The following is a 27,662-nucleotide window of genomic DNA, read 5'->3' on the forward strand; positions in this document are numbered from 1 at the left end:
TTTTTCTTTGTACTATTTTAAACCTCCAGGGATTTTAATTTTCAGGCTGTTCAGAAATGCAGTAGGAGTTTTTGTTATTCTGTTGGCCTTTGTAAGTTTCATTTCTATAACACAGAATCGGTTGTTGCATCTATCTTTAGGCTTCACCTATTTTCATTGTTGGGGGTACACATACTTTTTTCTTTCCCACAAGATAGGGCTATGCCAGCGGTCCCCAAACCACAGACTGCTGTGTTAGGCTGTGGTGCGGTGCTTTCCGTCTCACCACAGCCTTCTATCTTTCCAACCAACCTTGTCAGAAACCCATGCCGTGTTTCCGCTGCCTATTGCTCCAGCAGGCTCTGCACCCCAATTTCCGGGCAGAAATGGCTACCCAGTGCAAGTTTCTGACAGCTAGAAAGATAGGAGGCTGTGGCGTGGGACGGGTAGCGCCACGCCCAGATGGCTTTCTCCTAACACCAGATCCTGGCTATGCTATGGCAGCTACTGGGCCATGCACACATTTTCTAATGCCTGAAAATTATATTGTCAGTCCTGTGATTTGGTGCACCTATATGCATCTTTCATGGTGTATTGCTACATTTTTTGAGAACTAATACCAGTCTGCATAGCTTCTTCCTTTAAAAAAAATTTTAAAAAGTGGGGCAAGCGTAATATTCTGGCATCACATTTGCATCTTCTCTGCAAGCACGCTCATGTGACTCCTTTCTCAGAGTTTCACCAGGGCATGACTGTACCTTCAGGTAGTGACTTACCTTGTGAGTGAGCCACCATAGACAAAACCCTACAGACAGTGTCTTGGTGTAACCTGACAGTGGGTTGCATCCAAAATAAGTGAGTCAAGACTGAGTCCCACTGAAATCAATGGGAATGTCATTTTGAATACTGTTGCAGGGGAGTGTTGGAGGAAGAGAAGCATGCCTTTCTTTCCTGCTTGTGGGCTCCCCAGAGACATCTGGAGGGTTACAGTGAGAAACAGGATGCTGGACTGGGTGGACATTTGACCTGATCCAGCAGGGCTCTTCTTATGTAATGGGACTGAAGTTAGTCATGGCTAACTTCTCCCATTGATTTCAGTGGTACTTAATCGACTTTCTTTGCGCACAATCCGTTATCTTAAACATAATGCTTTCCCCCCCCCCAATGTAAACAGTTCATAAATGTTGGCCCCCCCCCAATGTAAACAGTTCATAAATGTTGGCATTAAGAAATCGGGTGATGCTCATATTCCTGTGTGGGCTGGTCTGTACCTCCCAGCAAAACCACAATCTCCACAAAATATCTGCATATTATAAGATGTTCCTAGAGTCCCACACGCAATGCACTTTCTGATCATGGGATGTCTTGTGAACTTAAGAACATTCTGTCCCACCATTACTCACCTGCGGCTGATATTCAGGGCAGACTGTTGCTGAACCTGGAGGTAGCATATAGCCATCATGTCTAGTGGCCATTGATAGACCTGTTCTCCTGCACGAATTTGTCTAATTTCCTTTTAAAGCCATCTAATGAATTCCACAGGTTAATTATGCACTGTGTGAATAATAATAATAATAATACAGGTATTTATATACCACCTTTCTTGGTCTTTATTCAAGACTTTATTCAAGGCGGTTTACATAGGCAGGTTATTTAAATCCCCGTAGGGATTTTTACAATGGAAAGAAGGTTCTATCTTTCAAGAACCACAACATTCAGATGTTTCTTTCTGATCTGGTTTCACATTCTGGCCTCCATCCTCCCACGCTCAGAGCAGATGGAATAACTCGGCTCAGCTTGTCAGCTGCTTCAAGGTCGCACGGTGCCGGTGGCCTCAAACAAGGTTGCACGGTGCCGGTGGCCTCGAACTGGTGACCTGTGGATGTTATCTTCAGGCAAATGGAGGCTCTACCCTCTAGACCAGACCTCCTGCCCTCCTGTGTGTAGAAGTACCTCCTGTGTTATCATGTGGCAAATGAAGCCATCGCCATAACCTACTCAAGTCCTTGTTCCCCTTTATTCTCCTTTTTTTTCTACTCATGGGATAAAATACAACAATGCTTAATGTGATTGTCCGAGCAGCCCCATGTTGGACCTTAACTCAAGTCGAGCTTTTGTGCCATTCTCAAGCAAATATCCACAGAAGCTCAGTCCTTTGTGAAACGTCAATCTGATAGCTTGCAAAGGTTCAAATATGCCTGCATAAAGTCAAATCTTTGCCAGCACCAACCACTTGCAAAGATTTGAATGATGAGAACTTTTACATCTTCATCTTTATTCTGCTTGCAAACATTCAAGCGGGGGAGTTTATACTTTGAGCCCCTTGGTAGACTGTTTGCAGTATGTGAACTTTTCAGCAGCCCCCCAGGGTCTTGAAGGGGATGGGGGAGTATTTTTCCAAGTCTTTCTTCCTGATATCCTTTAACATCAGACACCATGGATCTTCTGCATGCAAAGCAATGAGCTGTGGATAGCATAGAATATGCACCTCCGCACTACCCCATATGTGCAGCAAAATAACTGGAGGCCAGAATTGCAATTGGCAGCAATTCAAACCGCTACATCAGTGAAGCTTTTATGCTGACTCACCGGTCCTAGCCAGACAAAGGTTGGAAGTGAAGGAATGATTTATTGATCTGTTTTCTCTAGATCACAGCTGTGTTTCTAGATCAAGGCTGGGTACAATGCTATGCAAAGAGAGGGCAGGACTGTGACCCTAACAACACTTTCCATTGCCTTTTTAAAATGATCAATATGGCATCATCATGCTTGCCCAATTAATAGGGTCAACTCAGTTAACATAAAAAAACAAACAAACCTTTGCCAGTGTTGAGTAATGAGATGCTAAAGTAATTTTGAGCTTCTATACCATGCTTCAACTGGGGTTTTTAATCTTTACAGGCATCTAAAAGGATTTTTGGGAAATGTGGCTGTTAGGATTTGCAAAATTAGTTCTAAAATTGTATAATTCTGTTTATTTGTAACCAACAGTGTAGCTCAAAGATTTTCCACTGGTGTGCCGTGGCACATTGGTGTGCTTGTAATGGTCCACAGTTGAGCTGTGAGAATTTGGGGGAGGGTCATTTATTGGTAGGGTCATGGTGGGATGTGATCCCCCTCTACTGGCAGCATAGTGTGCCTTTCCCTGGGGGCTGGGAGATAAGAATAGGCCCTCAGTTTGGCTGTACTTGTCATAAGAGGCGACTAAACAGCCACCGGGTAGATGGAACTCATTAGCCTGGGAAGGCAGCTCATCTGAAAGAAGGAAAACTCTGATCCCAAACCTCCACTGCCTTGTGGCTGCATCCAGTTATGGAAAAGGCTTCAGGAGTCAACCTGGAGGCAAAATCCGGAGCCGGAGTCCCTGAGGCAGTTCATGGCTGAACACAGTCACGTTCTGGCAACTCCTGCGACGCCGCTGGAACCAACCATATTGGCCTCTGCCTTTCCATTGGACCATTTCAGCGACGTGGAGAGGGGGGATTTGCTGCATGGGTAACAGCCTATCCTCCATACCTACTTTACCCAGGCTTCGCGCATTGGAGAGGACATTCTGTTCCAGGACCACCATTCAGAGCATGACACCATAGTCTTCCGAGACTGAAGGATTCCTTGTCTGTTGTCAAAAAACAAGAAGTGTTCCTTGTCTGTTGTCAAAAAACAGGTGGTGTGCCTTGACAATTTTAGCACCTTGTCAGTGTGCTGTGAGATGAAAAAGGTTGAAAATCATTGATGTAGATTCTAAGTATGCGTTTTCCCTTTCCACATGCAACTGGGCTGCCTGAAGGGAACCATCATTCTAGCAGGTTTTCTCTTGAACCCGCCCTTGCAACTTGGCTTGCTCTTGGCCAGTCTCAAACGCCATAGGTAGAATTCTCCTATTACCCCAGACAAAGGTTTTTTGAGGACAGTTAGTTCACAAACTCCAGGCATGAAATTGCTGCGATTCCAAGTGTGAACTGGCCCCAAAAGTATCCCTTATACATATGATCAGACAGACCCATAAGGATGTATCTCCATGGATACTAGTAGCACATCAGTGCACGCAGCTGAGTCAAAGAATTCACCCTGCAGAACCGTAATTTTTTCCCTTGTAGAAATATCACACATAACAGTATTTTGCCCTTGGGAGGTACTGCATTCCCTACAAGATACTGCAAGCAAGACAGCACTTACTGTATGAAATATGGCTATATTATTTGGTTCTGTGGGTGCTAGTTGTTGATTCTTGAATCTAAACCTGTCTTAATGAACGGTGGCTAAATTACATTTACTCCTGCATTCTAACCCCATTTTACTGCTGCATCTGATACAGTCGCTAGTTAAGAGGCTAATGAACCTGGCAAATGATATCCCCAGTACAGCCGCCTCCTTTCCCTCTTTATAAGCTGTCCTTCTTTCACATAAGTCTGCTCCATCTGATCATTCGTTCATTTGGTCATTTGTTCTGCATTTACTTTTGAAAGCCGACGAACTGTGCCATGTAGGGAGAAATTGGCCAGAAGAGAACTAATTATAAAAGGCAGGTTTCTATTTATACACATAGAACAGCAGTGATGGGTAATGGAGGTATTGGAGCAAAAGGGCAGAAAGCCACAGGATTGTATCTTTTAAAAAGCACTGAGTTTCGAGCCTTTTCCCCCCCTCTACTTTCCCTTTTTTCTTTACTTTAACATCCAACATGATTAAAAGTGATGCCATACCCACGAACTTGCTCCTTACAACTTTTTATTGTTTTGGTTGTTGGTCTTTATAAAAAAAAAACAAGAGCAGACAATAGCCTTTGGTTTTCTTTTTCCCTAATGGATTGGCTCCTTGGTTTTTGGGTGCAGAGTCACCTGCCCTTTTGCAGCTGAAAGGTTGCAGTGGGTCACCAGCAGTGTTCTTGTGTTTTGTTTTGAAGTTTGTGTTGGTTTCTTGCCCTTAGCAATGTCACACGCTGTTTTCCAGAGTCAGAATAGCTACATCGATATCCGGCAATGTGTGACCAACCAAGAGGCCAGTCGGGAAAGGGTGTCTGTATCATCTCCCAGTTCCCGCCGATCGTCACACACTGCGCTCTCCGACTCTGCTTGTAAGTACTCCAAGCCCCCAGCTTTCATCCTGGTCCCATTCCAAAAGTTTGCCCACAAGCTGGAATCAAGGCAAGTGCTCTGTTGTGTCTGCAGGAGCACACAAGGCTGGACGGGCTGCACTATGCCAGTCCATATGTTGGGGACTGTATTGTGTTGAGTAGGTAACTGCAGTGACATCGACACATGCCAATACAGCTAAGCAGCATTTCTCAACATTTGTCCCCTGCTGCACCACTTTGCATGGTCCACTTATTGGAAGTGCCACTGGAAGTAACCAGTGATGATGTCATCACCAGTTGCTTCCAGACTGAGAGGCCAGATGCAACATGACAAACACTGGCAAGAGGCTCAAGGCAAATCAGAGGGCTTTTTTGAACATGCGAAAAGCTGGAGCTCTGCCTACAGAGGTGAGCCTCCTCTGCTGCCTGCTGTGCTGCATTGCTGGTCTCACTGCCATGCGACAGGTCTGGGAATCCAACGAGTACCAAATGCTCCCCACGAGTACCACTGGACGCCACCTCAAGTACTGCCGGTGACATGAGTACAACTGGTTGAGAAATGCTGAGCTAGAGAACAGTCACAGTATCATCAGAGTTAGCCAAGGCCCTTTGATCCACCCTTATTAGATTCCACGACCCACTTCTGCCATCTTATACTTCTGAACTCTACGAGGACAGAGGTAGGCAATAGAATCTGCAGGGGGTGAACCAAGGGCCTTAGGCTGGTCCCAACCCTTCTCTGGCCATTCTTCAGCTGCTCAAGAATGTTTTCTTCATGGCACAGAGCATCCCTCTCTGTTGCTGTGGCTGATGATCTTTTCCCCCCAAGTGACTCCTTTGTTTCTTGTGTCCTGCTCAAAGCAGGTTGAAAGATTTGCAGAAGATGTTTTTTCACCTCCTCTGAAAGGAGTGTTTCCATTCCTCAAGATACAAAGATGCTCTGGATAGGGTAGATGATGGTTTCTAGATGCTGGTTCTCTTGTGGCTAACACTGCCCTGAATGGCACCTCTCTGTTGCAGCCACTTCATCCATACGACACACAGATGCCAGCACTCCTACCAGGCAATCGCTGCCAATGGGACAGTCAGACAAGGCACCTCTAAGGCTGGCTTCCAGCAGCAGCACACAGGTGAGTAACTTGGTCCTTTCCAGGTCTGTTTCCAAAGGAAGCAGGAACAGAATTCATGTCCCTTCTCCATTTGAAGAAAAACCACAGATGCTTCCGCACTCTTGAAGTTTGCTGGGTTATCTGGTGACTCTGTTAGATACAATGGCCAGTTGTTCTGTAGGAGCATCCTGTGACTCAGGGCCCAATCCTATCCAATTTTCCAGTGCCGGTGTAGCTGTGCCAATGGGGCATGCACTGCATCCTGTGGTGGTGGGGCGGTCACAGAGGCCTCCTCAAGGTATGGGAACATTTGTTCCCTTACCTTGGGCCTGCATTAGGGCTACACTAGTGCTGGAAAGTTGAATAGAACTACCTCAGCCAGGTGGTCAGCTGACATGCAAGAGCCTCATACAGACAGACAGACTCATGTGGAAGTAGCCGAATCTATTCATTTTACTATGTAAAACCACTTTGTGAGCTACTTTTGTTGAAAAGCGGTATATAAATATTCTTAATTACAGCAACAATTATATAAGAAGAAAATTGTCTCTGCAGGTTAGGCCTCGTGACCGAATGCCCCGTCCCATCCAAAGTTGTTCCCTCCAGAGAAAACTAGCATGTCGGAGAGAAGACGGGGCTACAGACATTTCCCTAATATGCTAGTTTTTTACATGCAGAGTTTTGTTAGTTTAAATATTGAAGACTATCAAGTCATGTTAGCCCCAACCTGCAGTTTAAAGAAGTTCAGTCCAGACACACGTCTACTGCTTCAGTTTGCTACAAAGGACATGCTCCTTTGTATAGAGCAGTGATTTTCAACCTTTTTCGTCTCATGGCACACCGACAAGGTACTAAACTTGTCAAGGCACACCATTAGTTTTTGGACAATTGACAAGGCACACCTTTCCGTTGGTGGTGGGCTCATATCCCCAATGGTCCTATTAATAAATGACCCTCCACCAAACTCCTGCGGCACACCTGGGGACCATTTGTGGCACACCAGTGTGCCACGACACAGTGGTTGAAAATGGCTGGTATAGAGTATTCTATTCATACTAAACCTATGAAATGGATCACCACTGAACCCATTGGCCCACCTAACTTAGTATTGTCTGGACTAGCACAGTGTTTTCAGACGGGTCTTTTCTTGCCTTCCTGCCTGGAGTGGAACCCGGGACCACCTGTATGGATCCCACTTCCCCATCCTTTCCCTGCGCATTTTTACAATCCACCGTTTTCTTTCACAGGGTATCGTAACCCCACAAACACCCACCGAACATCTCACGCAGCATCACATGGCGCAGACCACAGTTCCCGCCCAGCAAGCCGTTATGGTATGTCACCTGCAGCACATGGTTGGTTCTGTGCATGCTTGCATGGCAGGCAGATACGAAGATGGCCAAAGGCCTAACTGCGTGCACATTGCAGGAGAAACAGCTCCAGCCCCCCCCCCCACAATATCTTGTTTACTGCTCCCCGCTACACCTCAGATGACACCATGTAACAAAATTTAAACAATTTCACTTTTATCTGAATATGTTGGTGTTTCTTAACTTTGGTGGGAGGATTTTAAAAACGCAGCTATTTTTGGCAGAGGGTCAATGGTTTAGCCACAATTTATGTCATGCATTTGTATTAGACCAGGGGTGCCCAAACCTGGGGCCACCTGGCCCTCGAGGACTCCCACTTCGGCCTGCAGGGAGCCCCCAGTCTCCAATGAACCTCTGGCCCACCGGAGACTTGCTGCAGCCCATGCTGGCCTGATGCAACTGCTCTCGGCATGACGGCCAACTGTTCGACCTCTCGCATGAGCTGTGGGACGAGGGCTCCCTCCACTGCTTGCTGTTTCACGTCTGTGATGCAGCAGTGGCAGCAAAGGAAAGGAAAGGCTGGCCTTGCTTTGTGCAAGGCCTTTAATAAGCCTTGAGCTGTTGCGAGACTGCCATTCATTCATATAAGTTCCATCTCTAATATATTCATTTATGTAAATTTATTCAAATTTGAAATGTAAATTAATTCTTTTTTCTGGCCCCTGACACAGTGTCAGAGAGATGGTGTGGCCCTCCTGCCAAAACGTTTGGACACCCCTGTATTAGACAATGTATATTATAAGTCAGGTCTCTATAGACTCTGGCCCACAGGCTGAATCCGGTGCCCTTCCAAACCCCCCCCCCCCATGAACTGCACTTAATGTTCAGTGGAGAGCCTCTAAAAAGTGCCTCTGTGCACCCCCATTCCTTGATGGGCAGGCAGAAAGCTGGCAAGGAATGGGTGTGCACGGAGGCATTTTGTTGAGACTCCCCAGTAGAACGGTAAGTGCCATCCATGCCAGAGAAGCCTTTGCCGGCGCGCAGCGGTCTCCACTTTGGAGACTGCTGCATTAGGCAATAGGATAGAGAACACAAAAGTTAAGATAGCTAAAAAAGTTAAGATGGTACCAAAAAGCTGATTACTATTTGAATCAGTGCCTGTGAATTGTAAAAGAAACATTAAAAATTTATCTTAGACCATTTTTGTGTAATTGATTGCATGTAAAACATGCAGTTCCCTTTAGCTGAGTCAGGCAGTTTCATCTAACTATCCCCTATAGTCCAGGGGTGTCCAAACATTTTGACAGGAGGGCCACATCATCTCTCTGACACTGTGTCAGGGGCCAGGAAAAAAAAGAATTTACAATTTCAAATTTGAATAAATTTACATAAATGAATATATTAGAGATGGAACTTGTGTGAATGAATGAAGGTCTTGCAGTAGCTCAAGGCCTATAAAAGGCCTTTCGCAAAGCAAGGGAGCCCTTGTCCCACAGCTCAAGTGAGAGGTCGAACAGTCGTTCTCTTGCTGAGAGGCCAGCACAGGCTCCAGCAAGTCTTTGGAGGGCCAGAGGTTCATTGGAGACTGGGGGCTCCCCAAGGGCCTGATTGAAAGCCCCCGAGGGCTGCAAGTGGCCCCCGGGCCGGGGTTTGGGCACCCCTGCCCTATACTGCTCACAGCTCTTTGGGGTTTCCTTCAGGGATCTTTCCCAGCTTCCAGGGATTGAGCTCGGGGCTTTCCATGCAAAGCAGCAGCTGCTCTCCCCAACTGATATATGGCTTTTTCTCCAGCTGCAACAGGGGTGTGATTAAATCAGTTTGAAGGATCCTTTAAGGCCTTCTAGTCCCACCTCCTGCTTAAAGCAAGAAGTTGTATTAAATACTATGTAAAACACTACGGAGGGGGGGGAACTATACTAATTTACAGCCCAATCCTATGCATGTCTACTCAGAAGTAAGTTCCATTACAGTAAATGGTGCTTACTTCCAGGAGAGTGTGGATAGGATTGGGCTGTGTCAGTGAATGTCTAGTTAGGCCTTCACGTCTAAGACGTATTTTATAAATGAGAAAGACTATTCAACAACCTTCAGGGAGTTAGGAGAGTGATGGATTACACTGGTGCATCCCTGCTAGATAAACTGGCAAATTAGCTGTGGTGCACAATAGCCTATGGTCATTGGAGCATTGGAGCAACATTGGCTTAAGCCAAGTGTTGTTTTTGCTGGATAAGAGCATTAAGGATTTGAGGCATTAAAATGGTACAAAAATGGCTTGAAATGTCTTTTTGGGCAGATTTCAGCAGGCTAAAAGGTGAAAGGCTGAATGGTCTCTTTTCACATCTACTGGCATGCTGATAAAACATCTCTGGTTTTTAATTCAAGTACAGTGCGATACAACAGGTTGTAGATAGCAACTCCTCCATAGGCTTATATTTCAGATATAGGAAATGTATCTGAAGCTAGATGTCAAGCTATAAAGCTCCAACAACCACAGAGAGTAAGTAGGGGCTGTATTACTAGGCACACTTACCCAGGTGTAAAGCTGTCTAGAACTGAGCTGCAGGCTATTTGGGGACAGGTTATGGAGGGATTTTGGGGTCTTGCAACGTAAACAGATTGATCTCATTCCTTTCTCACCTCCGCTTGCAGCCAGTGTATCACTTCCCAGCCCAGATTGGGATGATGCATCAGCTGAAGGAACAGCTGGAAGAGAGGACGCGGATCTTGCAAGCTGATATCAAGACGCAGCAAGAGGAACTACACGTGATCAAGGAGCAGCTGCAGCTGGTACAAGATTCCAATCTGCAGGTATCTCACTACTCAAAATCCAACCACATCCCATGTCACATTTATTCACTCAGGGTCCAGTCCTGTCCAGTTTTCCAGTGCCAGTGCAGCTGTGCCAGTGGGGCATGCTCTGCAGCGTGTTGTGGGGAGGCAATCAGAGAGGCTTATTCAAGGTATGGGAGCATTTGTCCCCTTACCTCGAGGCTGCATTGCCGCTGCACTTGTGCCCCAAAGTTGGATGGGGTTGCAGACTTGCAGCTAAATTCAGAGAGGCTGCTAGTCCACAAATATTTTCCAAGCCCACTTGGAGGCTAACTGAGGCTAACTGAGGAAAGGAGATTGAGACCAATCCAAATAACTGCGGGTGTTTGTATTTTAAAAGCAGTCCAGTGGAGATGCAGCCATTGCAGTTTCTTCATCTTTTGTGCTTGGTATAAATACAACATTTCTGAGGACAGACACTGCATTCAGCACCTGAGTGACCTCTAGTGGCTGTTCTGGCCACTGTCCCACTTAATTAAGAGGTTTTTATTGAGGCTGCACCGGCTCTGTGGTTCGGTGGTGAGAACACGCTTTGTGTAAGAAAGTTGCCAGTTTAATCCCTGGGAACTCCAGGTCAGGCAAAGAAAAATTCTGTTGCACAAAATTTCAACAATTTTGTGTGTATCTGATTATTCTGATGTTGCTTTATTTTTGGTGCAAGGATTTCAAAAATGCCGCTATTTTTGGCATAGCATCAACAGTTTAGCCACAATTTATGCTATGCCGCTGTATAATATAATGAGATGTATATTACAACGTAATAGGTCAGTGGTTCTCAAACATTTTAGCACGGGGATTAACTTTTAAAAATAACACTCTATTGGGACACACCCAGCTTTACAAGACTTTTTTTTATTAAAAAAAGGTGATCTAGAAAGAAATATTTTTATTTGTTTACAAGTAATATTTTATGTATTTATTTACTTGATCTGTTTCTTGTAATGAGGCAGCCCTGATAAATAGCCTCAAGGCATGAGGGGCTTAATTATGTGACCCAGCCTTCACCTGCCCCTATTACCTGTAATTGACCGACTTGGAAAAACAGCTCATCAGAAAAAAGAGGATAAACATTTATCTCCCTATATTTACACAAGCTTGTCAACTGCAGGAGCCCAGCTCTTAGCAGGGAGTGAGCAGCTCTCAGATTTTTGAATTGCCTTGGGGCTCAAGGCAATTAGTTATCTGATCTTTCCATCACTCATGTTTTCATTGGAGGCTCTGCTGGAACCACCAGGTCAGGACCCACAGTTTGAGTATTGGTCTATTAGGCAATAAAATAGATTAAAAGAAAACACAGAAATCAAGATTACTAAAAAAGTTTTGCTGATACAAAAAGGTAAAAAAAGAAAAAGTAAGATTACCAATGGAATCAACACCTCTGAAGTGTGTAAGAAACATTAGAAATTCTACATAAACAATTTTTGTGTTACACAGTGTTATTCTCCAAAACCCTAGAGCAGGGGTGCTCAATAGGTGGATAGTGATCTACCAGTAGATCACGAGGCAAAATGAGTAGATCGCGGAGTGCCGACCCCCCCCCCCCCTTTCAGGTGCCTCTGGGAGGAAACGCCGGGAGTAAGGCCCATTGTACTCAATGGGGCTTACTCCCAGGTAAGTGTGGCTAGGATTGCAGCCTCACAGCCTAATCCTAGGCATGTCTACTCAGGAGTAGGTCCTGTTATACTCAGTGGGGCTCAAGGTACACCAACATACATTGTACACATAAATGTTATATGTTATGATGGCGCGAAGATTGTAAAAAAAACTCTGGTAGATCTCCGGGCCTTGCTGGGTTTCAAAGTAGCTCTCGAGCCAAAAAAGTGTGAGCACCCCTGCCCTAGAGTTTCTAGGTGGCTTATTATGATTGTGTGAAAGCCACACAGTTGCTGAGGACATTCACAGCTTCTGTTCCTGCTACAAACTAAATCCACAGGAGTGTTTTGGATTGATATCTGCAGACGTCTTTTTGTCCTGCGTCAACTTTTATTTCTTATGTTTTTATTTAATTACATTTGTAATTGCATTTTTTTTCTCCAGGGGGCTTCCTCCCTAGTTTTATTCCTTGCAAACAAGCCCATGTTGGTGAGTGGAGACTGGAATTCATATACCCTCAATAAAAGAAGTTAGGGAGCTGCTGTTATAGCCAGACCATTGTTCCAATTTGCCCAATGTTCCCTGCGACTCTTAAGGTTTCAGACAGGAATCTTTCCCAGCCCTACCTGGAGATGCCAGGTATTGAACCTGGGACCTTCTGCAGACAAAGCCACTGAGCTGCAGCCATAGCCCCATCCCTAATGCAGCCCTAACACAACACTCATGACGTCATGAGCTGTCAAGAAACACTGTCTTCCAAGAACGCTGGAATATTTCCTACCCAAAGTCTTTGTGTTCTGCAGCCTATAACATCACCTGGTGTTGTCTTTCCCCACCTCTCTCTGGTAGATGTTGATGCAACAACAGCCCTTGCCTATGGTCTTCAACAGCGTGCAGCACCAGAGCCCAAGGCGGCCTTCACAACAGCAGGCAACAACAGCAACAGGGAACAGACCTCCAGCACCCAAAAAATCTCAACAACAAGGCCTTATGGGGTCGAAGCAGTACTGTGGCACGCACTTGTCCTCGCCGCAGCAATTCCTCAGGGACCCTTGTGTCACGTCATCTCAGGTTGTGATTGTGGTGTTTTGTAAACCCAAACGCATTCTACAGCAATACCTTCACTTAAGTCACTTTGCTCTTTCAGCCATTCTCTATTAGAACCGTATTTCAAATTTCACCCACGTGCTTTCTTTCCTCTTTCGGCTAGTTTTATCCAACCTTCCGTGGTGTGTGTTGACATTCTTGTGTTTATTTTGCTTTTATTTCTGTTTATTTCTGGGTATTTAGGTTTTGCACGCAGTTGCGCTAACTAGTTAGTTACGTTTTTTGACAGCCAAAATAAATGTGCAAGCTCAATAAGCTCTGCTTTGGCATTCATCCATTTTTTTAGTTTTTGCCCATGTTCTGGTCGCTAACCAGATGAAAGTGCAAGGGATTGCTGTATGTATGAGGCATTAGTTCTTTGATTTTCTCTATAAACCACTTTGTGAACCTTTCGTTGAAAAGTGGTTACAGAAATACTGATGATGATAATAATATGCATTTCCATATCAGGTGCAGCAGCAGCAGCAGCAAAAGCACGTCATGAGAGGGAACCAGGTCCAGCCGGCCTGCTTGCCCGTGCAAATGAGCATTCCCATGCCCCTCTACAACAACCCCATGGTCTTCTCTCAGACGCACCCCATCACTGTGCCCTCTACTCCGATGCCCGTGGAGCTTGGTGAAAGACAACAGCAGGCAGACTACAGCCAAGATCGGAATCTTAGGTAAGGCATCCCCCTTGAGAAGCACAAGTGCATGTTAGCAGTGCGGAAGTGGCACTGAAAGGTGTCCTCCCTGGCCACAGGCCAGAGACCCACAACCACAAAGAGCCCTGCAGTAGGGGTGAACTTAACATCTAGAGCTGGATGGAGCAGTGCAGAGGAAATCCAGCTTATCTGTGAAAATCAGGGTGCCATCAGTACAGGGCTGGTGCTAGAGAGCATTGACTTCCCAGGAAATAAATCCCCCTGAACTCAGCAGGGCTCACTTGTGAGTAGAAGTGCTTAGACTGCACAGTTAGTGACCCTTTAGTGTCCAGTTAAATCGTGAACTTAAAATGCTTTAAAAATGCCTGTGCCGTGTTTTCGCCTCTTCCAAGGGAGGCACTCAAGGTGGCTAACAGTATAAAAACGAAAAGCAAATTCACAGAGGTGGAGCAGGCAGCCTGCCTCCCCCTTGAATAAATGGGGCATCAACACTGAAGTGTTGTTGCCTCTGAAGGCGCCTGCAGAAGAATCTCAGATCTTCAGACCCAGGCAGGTTCATGGGGGAGTCAGTACTTCCTGTTTCCCAAGCTGTCATTTAGTCTACTAACGTGCATCTCAGCCAAGCTACTCAGGGCCAAATCCCATCCAAGTTTCCAGCGCTGGTGCAGCCGTACCCACAGGACATACACTTCATCCTGTGGTAGGGGGGCAGTCATGGAGGCCTCCTCCAAGTAAGGGAAGATTTGTTCCCTTTCCTTAGGTCTGCATTGGCACTGGAAAGTTGGATAGAATCGGGCCCTCAGTCTCTGTAACTACCTCAAGTCACTTGCCTGCAGCAAGGCCAGCAAAGGGTTCTGAAAATGTGTTGTCACTGCTATGTGGTGCATTGTAAATTTTCCAACAGGATGTTGCTGGATCAGTCTGTGCAGTCCTTGATGTCCAGCAGTACTGGGAATAGTCAGTCCACTCAGCACAACACTGGCCGACAGCAAAAAAAAAAAAAAAAAAAAAAGCCCTCCCCCTAACCTTTGGGATGCATTGCTCACACTTTCCTTGCAGGGGTTTAATTAAGGTCAATTAGCACAACAAAAGACAGGTGGCATTTTTCCAAGACTGGCCTGGTGGAGCCTGTACCTGCCAAGTCAAATACAGCCCGCTAGCCATTGCTGTCAATCCCCACTGTTTTTATTCATTTGTTTTTGCAGGCCCAGGAAAATTCACACAGTGTTTCCCAAACTGCGGGTTGGGACCCACCAGTGTGTTGCACGCCAGTTTTTGGTGGGTTGTGAAAAGTTTTTGGAACACTCTTTTAAAAAAGAACTTTGCAAGCACCCTTGCTCAGTTTATGGAAGAAAATTGTTAGCTGGAATGCTAACCTGTGGTATGATGTAGTCTTTATAACACTAAAATTATTACTGAAATACACAAATCTGTGGCTAATCAAGTCTGCAGTTTAGGGCATGAGAAAACTCCAAGTGCGACTGGACCTCTGCTCCAACTGCATCCAGAGGGTGTTCTTAGGGCCATGGAGGCAACGGATACTGAGGCATGACCTGTATCTTTTTTTTCTTTTTGATAATTATATTCCACTTAAAATATTTTAAAAATCAAGGCACACCATGTCTCTCTCTACAGATTTGCTCAAGAACAGCAAGGCCTGTCTCCTGCAGTACAGATGCAGCCCATCACCTGCACCACCATTTGCCCCCCTGCTCCCTCAGTGATGATTCCGCATGTCAACGTCACTGCACAGCAGAGCCACACCCCTGGTACTCTTCACCAGTGGCAGCCACAGCAGGTTCAACCACATCACCTCTACCTTCAGGTAGTGTGTGTGTGTGTGCGCGCGCGCGTGTGGGGCCCAGGTCCACGATGTCTTCACAAAATGGATTGCATTCATGCAATTGCGAGGAAGATGAATATATCACTGACATTCAACCAGATGTAACCTCCCAGACTAGGCAGTATGCAAACAAAAACCAGGTTCTGGATCAAAACAAATAGTGGAAAACCATGATGTGTAGGCTTACCAGCTTTCAGAAACAGACTGCAGGAATACATGGATCTTGATCAGATATGATTCAGATCATACGAACATAGGAAGCTGCCTTATATGGTAGAATTTGGATAAATTGGCACCTTTAAGGACCTAGGTGGTAGTGCCGCATTATCTGAATTCTACAACATACAAGGCAACTTCCTAAGTTCATATCTATCAGGCAGTGCCAGGCCACTCTGATGACAAACAGGTTGCTGCAGTACTTTCACTACTGCCAAGGTGCTTGGATTGTCCCTGAGTGACTTCTGCCAGCCTATCTTGGCAAGGCTGGGAGTCTGTTCCAAAGCCTGGAGCATTCCCAGACAGTTTAGATGCTGGCTTGTTGGGAGTGCCAGACTCTTGGATGCCTGGCTACTAGAATTGTACTGTACCAAGTCAGCTAGTTAAGCAATACTAGCTAAGTATTGTCTACAGCCCTGCTGGATTTCAGGCAGTTGTCTCTTCCAAGCCCTGCCTGGATTTTCCCCAGCCCCATCTCATTCACAGTGTGTCTATACTGACTGGCAGTGGCACTCTAGGAGTCTTTCTCGACAGTCATCAGGGCCTGAAACTAGGACTTTCTGCAAGCAAAGCACACTCTGTCCCTGAGCCGCAATCTTACCTCACCACCTGACCCAGAAAAAAGTTCCTTTCTGTGGAAGAGGTGGTCTCTTTGGCTGATAGGCCCATCCCAGGGATGGGATGGCTGGGTGGGAGGGCCTCTTGCACTCGGCTCTGAAATGGTCTGTCCTCCTGCAGATGCAAGGTGCTCCTGAGTCAGTCCCAGCAGGGCAGAATCAGCGAATATTCCAGCCATCTCACCTACCGCAGCAGAATGTGGCCGCCATGGGCTATTTTCACCACCCGCAGCCCCAGAACCACCACCTGCAGGGCCAGCCTTGCGGATTGCAGGACCTGCCAGAGATGCAGCTGCCATGAGGCCTCGGACTGGCGAGATTGTGATGGCGGTGGCAGCAGCGGCAGCAACCTCAGGCGGTTGTGACTCTACTGCGCAGAGGTGAAAGGATGTGGAGGGCACGCATCAAGGAGAGGAGAGGAGAAGTCCTCCTCATGTGCCTGGAGAAAGGGTAAGGCTTGCACCAAGGGAAAATAAGGCACAGCCGAGAAAGCCCTGGCAGGAGCAGAGACAGACAGGCGGAGTTTCTCAGGCTCCAGCAGAACCACAGGATCCCAGAAGAAGTCTGGCATCACTAACTGCTTAACAGTGTTGGCTGCTGAAATATCCCTTCCACCTGGCATCTAAGGAGGCAAAGAGTTGTTGATGAAAGCCAATGGAGAAGGCAAAGAGTTGTTGATGAAAGCCAGTGGAGGCGGAGGCAGGACAGGGCACAAAGACTCCCACCTGCCGGGCCAGATTCATTGGTGGAGACGGTTCCACGCTCTCTTTAAGTTTAAAAAACGAAAAAAAAGACTTGATTTACCCAAGTGGGGGGAAAAACCCAGTGGCAGGTGAACACAGTATTTAACCTGACCACTTTAATGTGCTGCAAACCCATATATATATATATATATATATATATATAATATAAATATATATTTTATACATATATATTTATAAAACAATATGGTAGATAGGTTTCTGGCTTACAGGTGATGATTTTTAACGAGTCAGGGTTCCGTGTGGATGCATTTGCAACAGAGACCACACAGGAGTGCAAGGAGGCAGCTGATTCTTCCCTCCCCTTTTTAAAAAAAAAAATCTTTGCTGAAATTCACTGTGAAGCACTCCGAACACAGGAACTATCACCATCAACAGGCTTAGTGGTTACATTTTTTCTATTGTATGTGTGTGTGTGTGTGTGTGTGTGTCCATAGTTCTGTATATTTCATTTTTGTATAGCAGTTCACCTGTGGGTTACTTAACATATTCCCCACCCCAACAGTGTTCCCCCTACCTCAGTGTGTTTTTGGGTAACAGGGAAATGCTGCTACCATCCAAGATACCACTCTTGCCTGATTTGCTCAATCTTTGCACCAGCGACTTTTAGTCAGGTTTGCAAAACGTGTACAAAGGTTTCTGTTTTGGTGATAAAAGTGCATATATGACTCTCATCTCTTTCTACTACCCCTTTAGCCAAATAGTTTTTTCACAAGGTGCAGGAAACACACAAACACACACACACACACACTCTCTTCCCTCCCTCTCTTCTGAACCTTTCTGGAGAGAGGTATCTTGACACCCAAAGATAAAATGCAAACTTTGTGGTTTTGCTACTTAGGATTTTGCTAAGTGGAGATTTCTATTTAGTAAGGACACCTCCCTTGTTACAAGTCAGTAGCGTTAGCAATAAATTGTATTTTTGTAAAAATTGTCACTTTAACTGTATTTATATTTATGAACGTTAAAAAAAAGAATTTTACTCCTTCAGTGGGTGTGTATACCAAAGCGTTCCCTACTGTTTCTGCGTGTTTCCAAAGGAAAATGAATAACTATATTATGAGAGGCATTTTGTTTTTAAAAGTCTAAACTGTGCTGGGCTTGCACATTTTCAGATCCCAGGCTCTGAAGGCAACTTTCACAAATACTTCTTGGAAAAGAGATTGCATTTAGGGGTCTGGTTTACAGAAAAAGAAAAAAAATCTTTCATTCATTAATTGCTGGTTGTTAAGGAAAAGATTGTTCAAGATGTCTCTGTTTGCAGTTTGACTCTAAGCTTGTTGGTTCCCAGCCCAACAGAGTAGGGCCATTGGTAAAAATTCAGGGCCAAAAGTCTCATGCAAAGCAAAGCTACAGTCATTGGAGTGTAGTCATTTTGTGTGCAGAAACTTCTCAGGCAGTAGTGATCAGTCACTGTGTTTTTCCCCCTTTCTTACCCGTATTGTGTTTTCTTAACTACTGATGGATTTGCATGTCTATGCATTTGTGCGTAAGAGAATGTGTTCATGTGTGCAACTAAATCTCCCCAGGAACTTAAGAAGAGGGCACATGCATATCCTTCCTTGCTACAACTGAAAGTTGTACATCTAGACCTAGAGAGGAAGAATAGCCTTCCCAGTCATTCCTCAAATCCTTAAAGAGGTTCATGTAAGCCCTGCCTGAGCATTTGAGTAGCTTGTACCTGTGTTGCTTTCAGGTGCAAGGTAACTATAAGCCCTCAACCCTTGCATTAAAAGCAGAGCCACCCCCCATTCACCGGCAGCATCAAGACTAAGGAGGCAGTGGTAGGGAAGACAGAGTCTTCACATGAATCTGAAAGGTTCCTTTAAACACAGACTCCGTGCTTTCAGCTACTGCATTCAGAGCCAGAAGGATGCCCTTCTGCTGTGCTCCATCCCTTCTTCAACAAGATGAAAAGGGATGTAAGAGAGCTGGAGCAGACCCCCCCCCCAAGTACGCATTTGACAGCGCTCAGCACAGCAGAGACTGGAACTCCAGCTTAGAAAAGGTAGTGTTTTTGAAGAACGTAGAATAGTTCTGTTTGGGACAGATATACAGGAATATTTGATGCACCTTCTTATTACAAAAACGTTGCTACTACCCAAGAGTCGCCCAGCAAAACAGAAAGGCCAAAAGTTGTGAGAGGTCACTTGCTGTACAGCTCAGCTTGCTGTGCTTGAGGGCAGGCATAACTGAACAACATTCACTGTTACAAAAGGGCTTCACCCATCCACAAGAAGCCTTTCCTGCTGGTCTCATTTGCCGAGGCTGGGATTGAATTGAGTTGAATAACCCATCAAGCCAGCCCTGGGCACTTAAGAGTGGAAGGCAGTGGTGGTTTTAAAGGGAGAAAGTCCAGGAGAATGTGCTAGATTAACTTTGCTGATTTTATGTTTGATCCAGTTCCTGTTTATAAATTCAGGGTATGCGGAAAGGGGATAATTTAGCAGTATGGAAAATATTGTCTATTAAGGAATGAAGTCAGGCAGGTATCCAAGAGCTGATGTTTTCACACTGTCATTCCCTCCCTTTTGTGGGTGTTTAAGGAGTTTTCTTGGTGTGTGTTTTGTGGTACTGTGCAGTTTCACAACATCATTTTTCCTGCCATTTTTTGCCTTTGGAAGCACTTTTCTTAAACAAAGAGCAAAAACACAAAGATGTTTGTAAGTAAGTGTGGGGGTTGAATGTGTGCTTTGTGCAGTTGCCTCTCTATTTGTAGGGGCTTTTGAGAGTTTGCATGGCAGGAGAGCAAAAGGGATAAAGGATATGAGAAAAAGTGCCTATGGTGGTTGGCAGGAAGGATGAGACTGCCTGGCCAGCATCTGTTCAGATCAAAGCTTTGATGCAGTCTTGGTTGAGTGGCCAACAAAAAAGAGTGTCATGCAGGAAACACAATAAATGGCAATTTAGGCCAGGAGGGTAAATTTTTTCCCCTAATGAGGCTGGAAAAGGTTGGTTTTCTCATGCAAGTAGCTGCCCTTAGTATGATGCTAGGTCTCCCCCCCCCCCATTAAGTGCTATTGAAATACTTTAAACTAGTGGCTCCCCCAATCACCTGGGTCACAATGCCCCCACATCCTCTTCTTCGCAGCTCAGCCAGGTGCATTATCTTGGATCTCACAAAATCCATGATGGTGGCACCCAAATCTCACGAGGTTTCATGCGATCCATGATGGAGGCACCTGGGACAAAGGTAGGAGGAATCACCGGGGACATCCCATGACATCCCCTTTGAGTGCTGCAACACCCTAAGGTGTTGCGACACACACTTTGGGAATCCTTGCTTTAAACAAAAACTACATGGGGGACACATTTTCAGATAGATGACCTAGGATGTGGCTTCAGTCTTTTGTTGAAGCACAGCTGCCAAGTTTACTTGCTCTGGCCACTTGGTTGCCCTTCTTCTCCACATGGGGATCCCCTTGATCCTCTGTGGAATCCGTTAAATTGTAGGTGTACGCACTGTATCAACAGCAATCAAGACTTTCAGAAAACCAGAAACTTCAGCAAATCAGAAAAGGGTATATCCTTAGACACAATACATATCTTGTTCCATCTCAGCACAAAAGCAGGGAACTGTGGCAAGCAAGAGCCATGTGGACATTCTCTCATTTAGGAACACACATCTCTCTTTCCCTGTTTCAAGCACCTTAAGACACTACTGAGCACCGTGGTACCAATCCTGACACATTTCTGCAGCAAGTCAAAGCTTCATGTTTAAATGAAAGAGAAAGAGAGAGAGAACAAAACAGCACCTCTTTACTCAGCCTCGCTGCAGGAGCCTTCATCCTGAAAGCTTCTTTGCCCTCCTCCTGCCCCAATTCTCTCTCCCATTCAGCACTGGAAAGACAAAAAGAAAATTCTCATACATTATAAATGGTGCAAATTCAGACTTAGCAAAATAAGATGGCGAAGCTCTGCTTTCATTTTAACAGGATGCTGGTTGCATGCAGAAAATTTTAACCCAGGTGCTACTTTTCATGCTGTGAAACAGATCACATAACACACAAGCCATAGCTGGGCAGCAAACCTAGATTTCAGAAACAGCCCCTTTCAAATTCCAGAGAGGTGGCCATGTTTGTCTCCTGCAGAAAAAGCAACAGAGAGACTCTTGTAGCATCTTAGTCTATCCAGTTTATTTCAGGATATGTTTCTGTAGACTGCAGACTTCAAGGTGCTACAAGACTCTTTGCTGGTTGTATCTTCTAGGGCAGTGGTTCCCAACCTGGAGTACATGTACCTCTGTGGTACTTGAAAAACAAATAATGGTGGTAAAAATCAGGTCTGTATTATAATACCTTGAAGGGCTAGCTGGTTCCGAAAGTCCTTGCAACAGCTAGTCTCTGTTCACCAATTTGTGTATTATCAGCTGTGGATCAGTAGTTGAAAACATAAATTTGATACAACAGCAACTGTGTTCATTACAAACATTTTGCTCAAACATAGGAGAGGTACACTTTATGGAAATGGATTGCCAAGGGCTACGCAAGTGAAAAAAAATAGGAAATCACTGTGCTAGGGATAAAACTACTGGGTTACCCTGTTGGGCAGACACATTTCTACATAGTGCGAGATAAAGTCAGTCATTTTCTGAAGCATGGCAGCCACCCTGCAAATAGCATTTGCCTTTAAATTTAAACCTAGTGTATGGTCGAGACACTTTATTTTTCCAACTCTACTAACTACATACACTATGATCCTGCCCCCCCTGCCCCCCCAACACTACTTACATTTGTGCCAGATGAGGCTATGGAAGCCAGGCCCTTACGATGGCAGTCACATGTGCCTGAGGAAGAGGAGCAGGAAGGAAATGACTCCAAAATGACTCTAGGGTGGAAGTGGATAGTAATAAACAGACCCCCCCCCCCTTAAAAAAGAAATTATGTCTATTTATTGGCCTTTCTAAAACCATGCACTTTATTTGAAAGGGACTGCTTCCTTCATGAATTCTCACATATATTGCACACACTGGTATTAAAGCCCCTTCTATACATTGAAAGGAAGGGGGAAACATTTTGTCAAAACTGTTCCATCTCAGTGAAGTTAAAGTCAATTACTCCTCCACCCTTGCTCCCTCCCCCAAGCAATCAAGATGGGGACCAAAATCTGGTCCCCTCCCTCAGGTTTTCTGCAATATTTCAATCAGGCAAATGTCTGGGGTTTAGCACTGAATTGAGACTGAGGGACTTTGCCTTCATACCAACCCCTTGAAACCCCTTAATTTATATTATTTTTTAAAAACCCATTTATATGCCACTTTTCCAACAAAAGGAGTTCATTAAATGGTTTTACACACGAATAAATTTTTGTTTTTACATACAGATTAAATAGTTCTGTGTCCCAAAAGGGCTCAGTTTTTGCAAGATGCACAAGAGACACCAGCAAACAGTCCCTGGAAAGACCCTCTGCTGGGACAGAAGAGCTGATCTAGTTGGCCAAACTGTGGCCAAACCATGGCCATTGAGCCCCAGGTGGTTTTTGACATACATATAATGTTGGCTGAGCTCCTTTTTGCATCACAATTAATACAAAAGGTTGAATAAGGAATTTTCAAGCTTTATTATTTCCCTGCATAAACTGAGAACTGTTGGCTTAAAACACAGAAGTTTGTTTGTGGTGAGTAAATATATTTAAGCATTTAAATGCTTCTTAAATATTGCAGCTCTCAAACACTTGAAGTTTATCCTAAGTGGCTCTTAATGTTAAGCAAGTTTGGCCACTAGTTTATCTCTCCCTTCAATACATAAAAGAAAACCATCATTTCAAAAGGTACCTCTTAGTGCAGGTAGCAGGGGCTTCCCCACCCTGAAGAAACTTTGAATGAGTAATCCTATTCAGGTTGAATTGTTTACTCCTTTAGATATGCTCTGTGTTTGGCTTTTGGGAGGAGTTTGGAATGGGCCATGACAATCCAAGAGGGGGATTCTGTTGGTGACGGGTATTAGAACAGCCACAGCTCCCTTTTTGTTGCTAGATGTTCTTTACAAAGCATGAACAACTGTGGAACATGGTCTACACATCAGAGGTTTTTGCTTTTCTCAACCCAGACTTCAGAAGACACAGGCACCTTTTATAAAGTCTTGCACTTTTTAAATGCATTTTGTACATAGATTATAAGCTAAAAGGCTGGTGGATCTAGCCAGGTTGGTTCTGGACAAATACAGCCTAACCTAAGTTGTGTACATATTGTGACATATTTAACTATGTAAAAAACAAAAGGAAAAAAAGAAAGGGGAGAAAAAAAGCAACAAACGCTTGTAACTGAATATTTAGTTTATTTTATATGATGTCAAATATAGATAAATTTATAAATGTTCTTATTCATAAAGAGTATTTTGTAAAATGGGCAGGGAGGGGTGACGAAGTGTCTTATGGGGAACAGAAATATATATGTTGAAATTCTTATCTGGAACAAGTCGCAGCACTTGTGAAGCTCTGTTGGACAAGAACCGGCGTGTCTCCATATGCTTCAACAGATTTGTACATAGTATTTTGGAAGAAAAATAAAAACTGTACTTTTAAGAACTCTTACTGGGATGTCTGCTGGTTCTTAATACTCGGTTGCATGCACACAAACACCCCTTCTCCTGGGAGTCAGTGTCATCTGGCTTGCTGACAAATGTGGTACAATGGATTATACCATTTCAGAATTTTGGGTACAGAATATCACACAGTTTTGGTGTTGTTTTTTTAATATTTTCCCTCATAAAAAAGTAAGCATCCTGCAGGTAGAAAGCTAGCACATCAGGGAGCCTGGTGTGCTGGCTTTCTATTTGCAGGAAGTTTTTTTTTTTTTTTTAAATATAATGAAATATTCAAAAGTTCCATCCCCACACTGTGGCTGGAAACAGCACAGTCGGTCCAACCACCTCATTCTGCGGCATGGTTTGACCTGGGCCTAAAAAATGAACTCTGACAAGGCTCCAGCCTTACCCTGAAAGCAAAGAGAGGCAGGGTCAGGGTTTGGCTTGGCAGATGTGTTCCTGAGGTGCTGGGAGGGCTTCGGAAAGTGGCAGCTCCATGTCGGAGAGGACGGCTGGGGCTTGGCATTCTGGCGATGCGCTTCCAAGCCTCTCTTCAGGACGTCAGCACTGGAAATGGGGCAGCGTCTCTCCCTACAGTTGCCCTGTTCTGTGGGGACAATCCCCATTCCCATTCTCCAGCTTCCATGGCTGGAAAGCAGTGTGGGGCTTTCACACTTGCTAGGGGTGGTGCAGTGAGCCAAATTATGATGAGCCAAATTTTGGTCCCCCTTTAGCCTTCAAAACAGGGAAAAAGACAGAGAAGCTGCATCATAATCCGTGCAGATTATACTCCTCTGGGTCTCTGAACTGCATTAATACACAAACACTGACACCTAAAATGTCAGCATCACTCTGTAAAAGGTGGCTCAGTGGAATCTTGTTGCTTTTTAAAAAGCAATGCATCCTTGCCCGTACCTGCTTGTTTGCATGAACTGAGAGCAGTTATCCCAGGCATCCTTTATAACATGAAATACCTCTGGACACTCCAGTTTTGAAATTCGCCAAGGAACCTAGTCCTCAGGGTAAGAGTAACTGTTGTGCAGGATTACTGGTCAAAAACTGGCAAGTGATAGGTGAATCTCAGTCCATTTTTCTTTTCCTTTCTTGCCAATGTGCGAACAACAGTCAGACTTTTTGTTCCCATACATGGAAAGTTCACCTTTCCTTGGCTTGTGAGCAAATATCAAATGACTAGTGTGCATTAGTTTTATATGTCTCAACAGTGGTTATTTTGCTGAATCCTGTGCAATGAAACATGCACATTTCCAGTGTTTAAAAAAATAAGAATAAATTAACTGCTCCGAAGTGACACAAAATCTTCCCTCATCAAATAAGAAAAATAAAAGTGACTCTTGGTGATAATTCAATTCTGAAATATAATCAGAAATACACTATATAAATATTTAGCTAATTTTGCATATAAGATTGTCTCTCTAAGACCTCGGAATAGAGTGCTTGTATAATTGGTATATAAGTTGTGTAATTGACATGCACAGAGGGTCCAGAGCATTCTGTCTCCCAAATATGTTAGGATTTATACACCTGAGTCATTTCAATGACAAAGTAAGGGTGGGATTTGGTACGTTTCAGAGCACCCAATAAACTTACCTAGCTGTATGCCCTATAGACTAGTGTCATGTTAAATCTGAACTTCTCTTTTTCCTGTTCGTTATCTTTTCCTTCACCGTTAAGCTGGAATGACCTTATAAACTAGAACAAATCAACTTATTTGGAGAAACCGCTCAGGAATACCAAACACTATTTTGAAAAACAAAAGGCAAGCAAAGACAATCCATTTCAGCATTTCTAAGTGCAATGATGCTTCATCAGCAATGTCACACAAGGGGAGAGTTAGGAATCCAGAAATTTAGGAGCCAGAAAGTCATTTACAAAATGCTACAAGTCCTAGAAAATAAATTAGCTCTCACCAGGAAAACCTGTGAAGAACTTTTCAAGCAGTAAGAAACAGTTTCACATAATGATGTACAATTTAGTTTACAATCATCCTAATGTAGCATTTGGTTGGCATTAGCAAAACACAGGACGGGCCTGTCCATGAGGCCAATTGAGAAGGGTTGCCTCAGGCAGCTGACTGCGCACCTGCCTTCAACTGCTATACCTTCACCTGCTCCCAGGATTGCAGGAAGAACAGGAGAGGCACATCCCCAAGTAAGGGAGGGACAGCATTTGGCATGCTGCCTCAGGCACTGGGAGGTCTAGGCTGGCCCTGTGAATGCCCATATTATGTAACATCATGCAAGGTTTGTTTCAAACTCAAAAAGAAAGCTGTTTGCCTAATGTCCACGTCATACACTGGACCAAGGAGAGCGGCATCTTTCGCTGGTCCAGTTCAGTTACAGATATATGTATTGGGGAGCCGGTTCACAGCTTGACCATCACCAGTCTTGCCCATGGTGACTTTCCATGAGAAACAACCCCTGCATGTGACATTCCTTTATCTCTACATTGCCAAAGGGGTTTGGAAGGAAGGAAGCTACAGCAAGGTGCTCCTATGTTACAAAGGTAGTATGTGAATTGGACCAACTAGACTAAGAAAGCACAGCAGCTAAGCAAAAAAAAACATCCTGGGATAAGAGAGAAGCCAAATCGCAAACACCAAGCCCTTTAGGACATTGCAGCAGAGACGTTTCCAGGGTGAGAAGGGATACTAATTGATGTAGAGAAAGGAAATCAGTGTTTCAAGCCTGTTCTCAGGACATTACCAAACCTTCTCTACTAGTCACTGTTACAAAATATATACACATCAGAAACAACATTTAGTCCCAAAAAACAGTAACGTTTTCTTTAGCAGTCATGCTAAGCTGACCATCTTCAACACCATCCCCAAAGCAGTAAGCAAACCTACATTCAAAAGTCTCAGAAATGATTCTTTGGAAATTCAAGCAACCTTAAAACAGAACAAGATGCCACCAATCCCATATTTAAGGAAAAGCGATCGTTCAGTGAGCAAAAGAAGAGTGGCACAAGGAAGCAAGAACCCGGAACATTCTACAATGGTACCCTCTATCAGCCAACCTCAGCGTTTTCCTCCAAATTGGTGCACATCGGCTGGTGAGGTTTAAATCCCAGAGTGTACCGAAACGCATCAATAAAATGCAAAGATTAGGTGCAGTTGTGCTTCAAGCAGTACTCATTTAACTGTGAGAACAAAACCAAACCCAGAACACTCCAAGCACACAGGGCAATTGCACTAAATCCACACCCTTTTAACTCCTGACAAACTCCATACACCGATCTCAAGCATGGCCCTCTGTTCCGAGCACCTCTACACAGAGCAACGAGGGAGGGAGAAAGACCTTGACTATGTGCTATACACAGGATCCCACCTTTAACTGAGAAGCTTTAGCATGTTCTAGTTTGGCTTTCACATCTACTGGCTTTTCAAAAAATCTCACCAAAGCGGGTTCATTTAGTAAAGACGCCAGAATCTGCTCAAAAGCAAATGACCACTCATTGGCACCTTTGTCCAGGTTCTGGGGTCCCACACTGCCAGTCTGTGGAGTTGCCTGAGCCTCTGTGGGTTTGTCGCCACGATCTGCGCTGAAATTAGTTGCAGGAGGGGTCGTGCTTTTGGCCGGCGAAGTGGGGCTGTGAAGTTTGCGGCCAAGCTCCTCCATCTTCAGCAGAAGGCTGGTTACGGTGGCAATGGCGCGGTAGAGAAGCTCCTCTTCTGGGTCACCGTGGAACAGGTTATACAGAGTCTTTGAAAACTGGATGAATTGGGACTGGTGGGGCAGGGGGAAGGGAAGGAAGGGAGAAAGCAAATGGACATTCATAAGGCACTTCCAAATTTTGCAACACACATGGTTTGCAAAATCTTGAAACAAAATTAGGGGAGCACATCTAATGGCCTTTATGATTAAAATTTCCATGAAGCCAATTGCACAATACATTGGTCTTTATACCCTTCTGTAACGAAGCTTTAAGATGGCCAATTAAGGGCCCAATCCTATCCAACTTTCCAGGGCCAGTGCAACCACAGTGAAGGCCTGAGGTAAGGGAACAAATATTCCTTTACCTTGAAGAGGCCTCCAT

General features: G+C 44.7%; 2 protein-coding genes across 3 annotated transcripts in view; one reads left to right on the top strand and one right to left on the bottom strand.

Annotated features, from left to right (window-relative positions):
- Positions 1 to 23,613, top strand: part of PASD1 (PAS domain containing repressor 1) — a 96,722-nt gene extending 73,109 nt beyond the window's left edge. For both annotated transcript variants that reach the window (XM_066640133.1, XM_066640134.1), the window contains 8 exons: positions 4,930 to 5,053; positions 6,074 to 6,183; positions 7,410 to 7,496; positions 10,122 to 10,280; positions 12,744 to 12,965; positions 13,452 to 13,663; positions 15,281 to 15,470; positions 16,443 to 23,613. In XM_066640133.1, coding sequence (XP_066496230.1) covers positions 4,930 to 5,053; positions 6,074 to 6,183; positions 7,410 to 7,496; positions 10,122 to 10,280; positions 12,744 to 12,965; positions 13,452 to 13,663; positions 15,281 to 15,470; positions 16,443 to 16,622 — 1,284 coding nt within the window. In that variant the 3' untranslated portion in view covers positions 16,623 to 23,613. The remainder of the gene's footprint in view (positions 1 to 4,929; positions 5,054 to 6,073; positions 6,184 to 7,409; positions 7,497 to 10,121; positions 10,281 to 12,743; positions 12,966 to 13,451; positions 13,664 to 15,280; positions 15,471 to 16,442) is intronic.
- TBC1D8B (TBC1 domain family member 8B) overlaps positions 23,338 to 27,662 on the bottom strand; it is a 51,401-nt gene continuing 47,076 nt past the window's right edge. Inside the window, exon 21 of the mRNA XM_066640131.1 lies at positions 23,338 to 27,352. Coding sequence (XP_066496228.1) covers positions 26,936 to 27,352 — 417 coding nt within the window. The 3' untranslated portion in view covers positions 23,338 to 26,935. The remainder of the gene's footprint in view (positions 27,353 to 27,662) is intronic.

Source organism: Tiliqua scincoides, chromosome 12, assembly GCF_035046505.1.
Source record: "Tiliqua scincoides isolate rTilSci1 chromosome 12, rTilSci1.hap2, whole genome shotgun sequence".
Classification (NCBI taxonomy): domain Eukaryota; kingdom Metazoa; phylum Chordata; class Lepidosauria; order Squamata; family Scincidae; genus Tiliqua; species Tiliqua scincoides.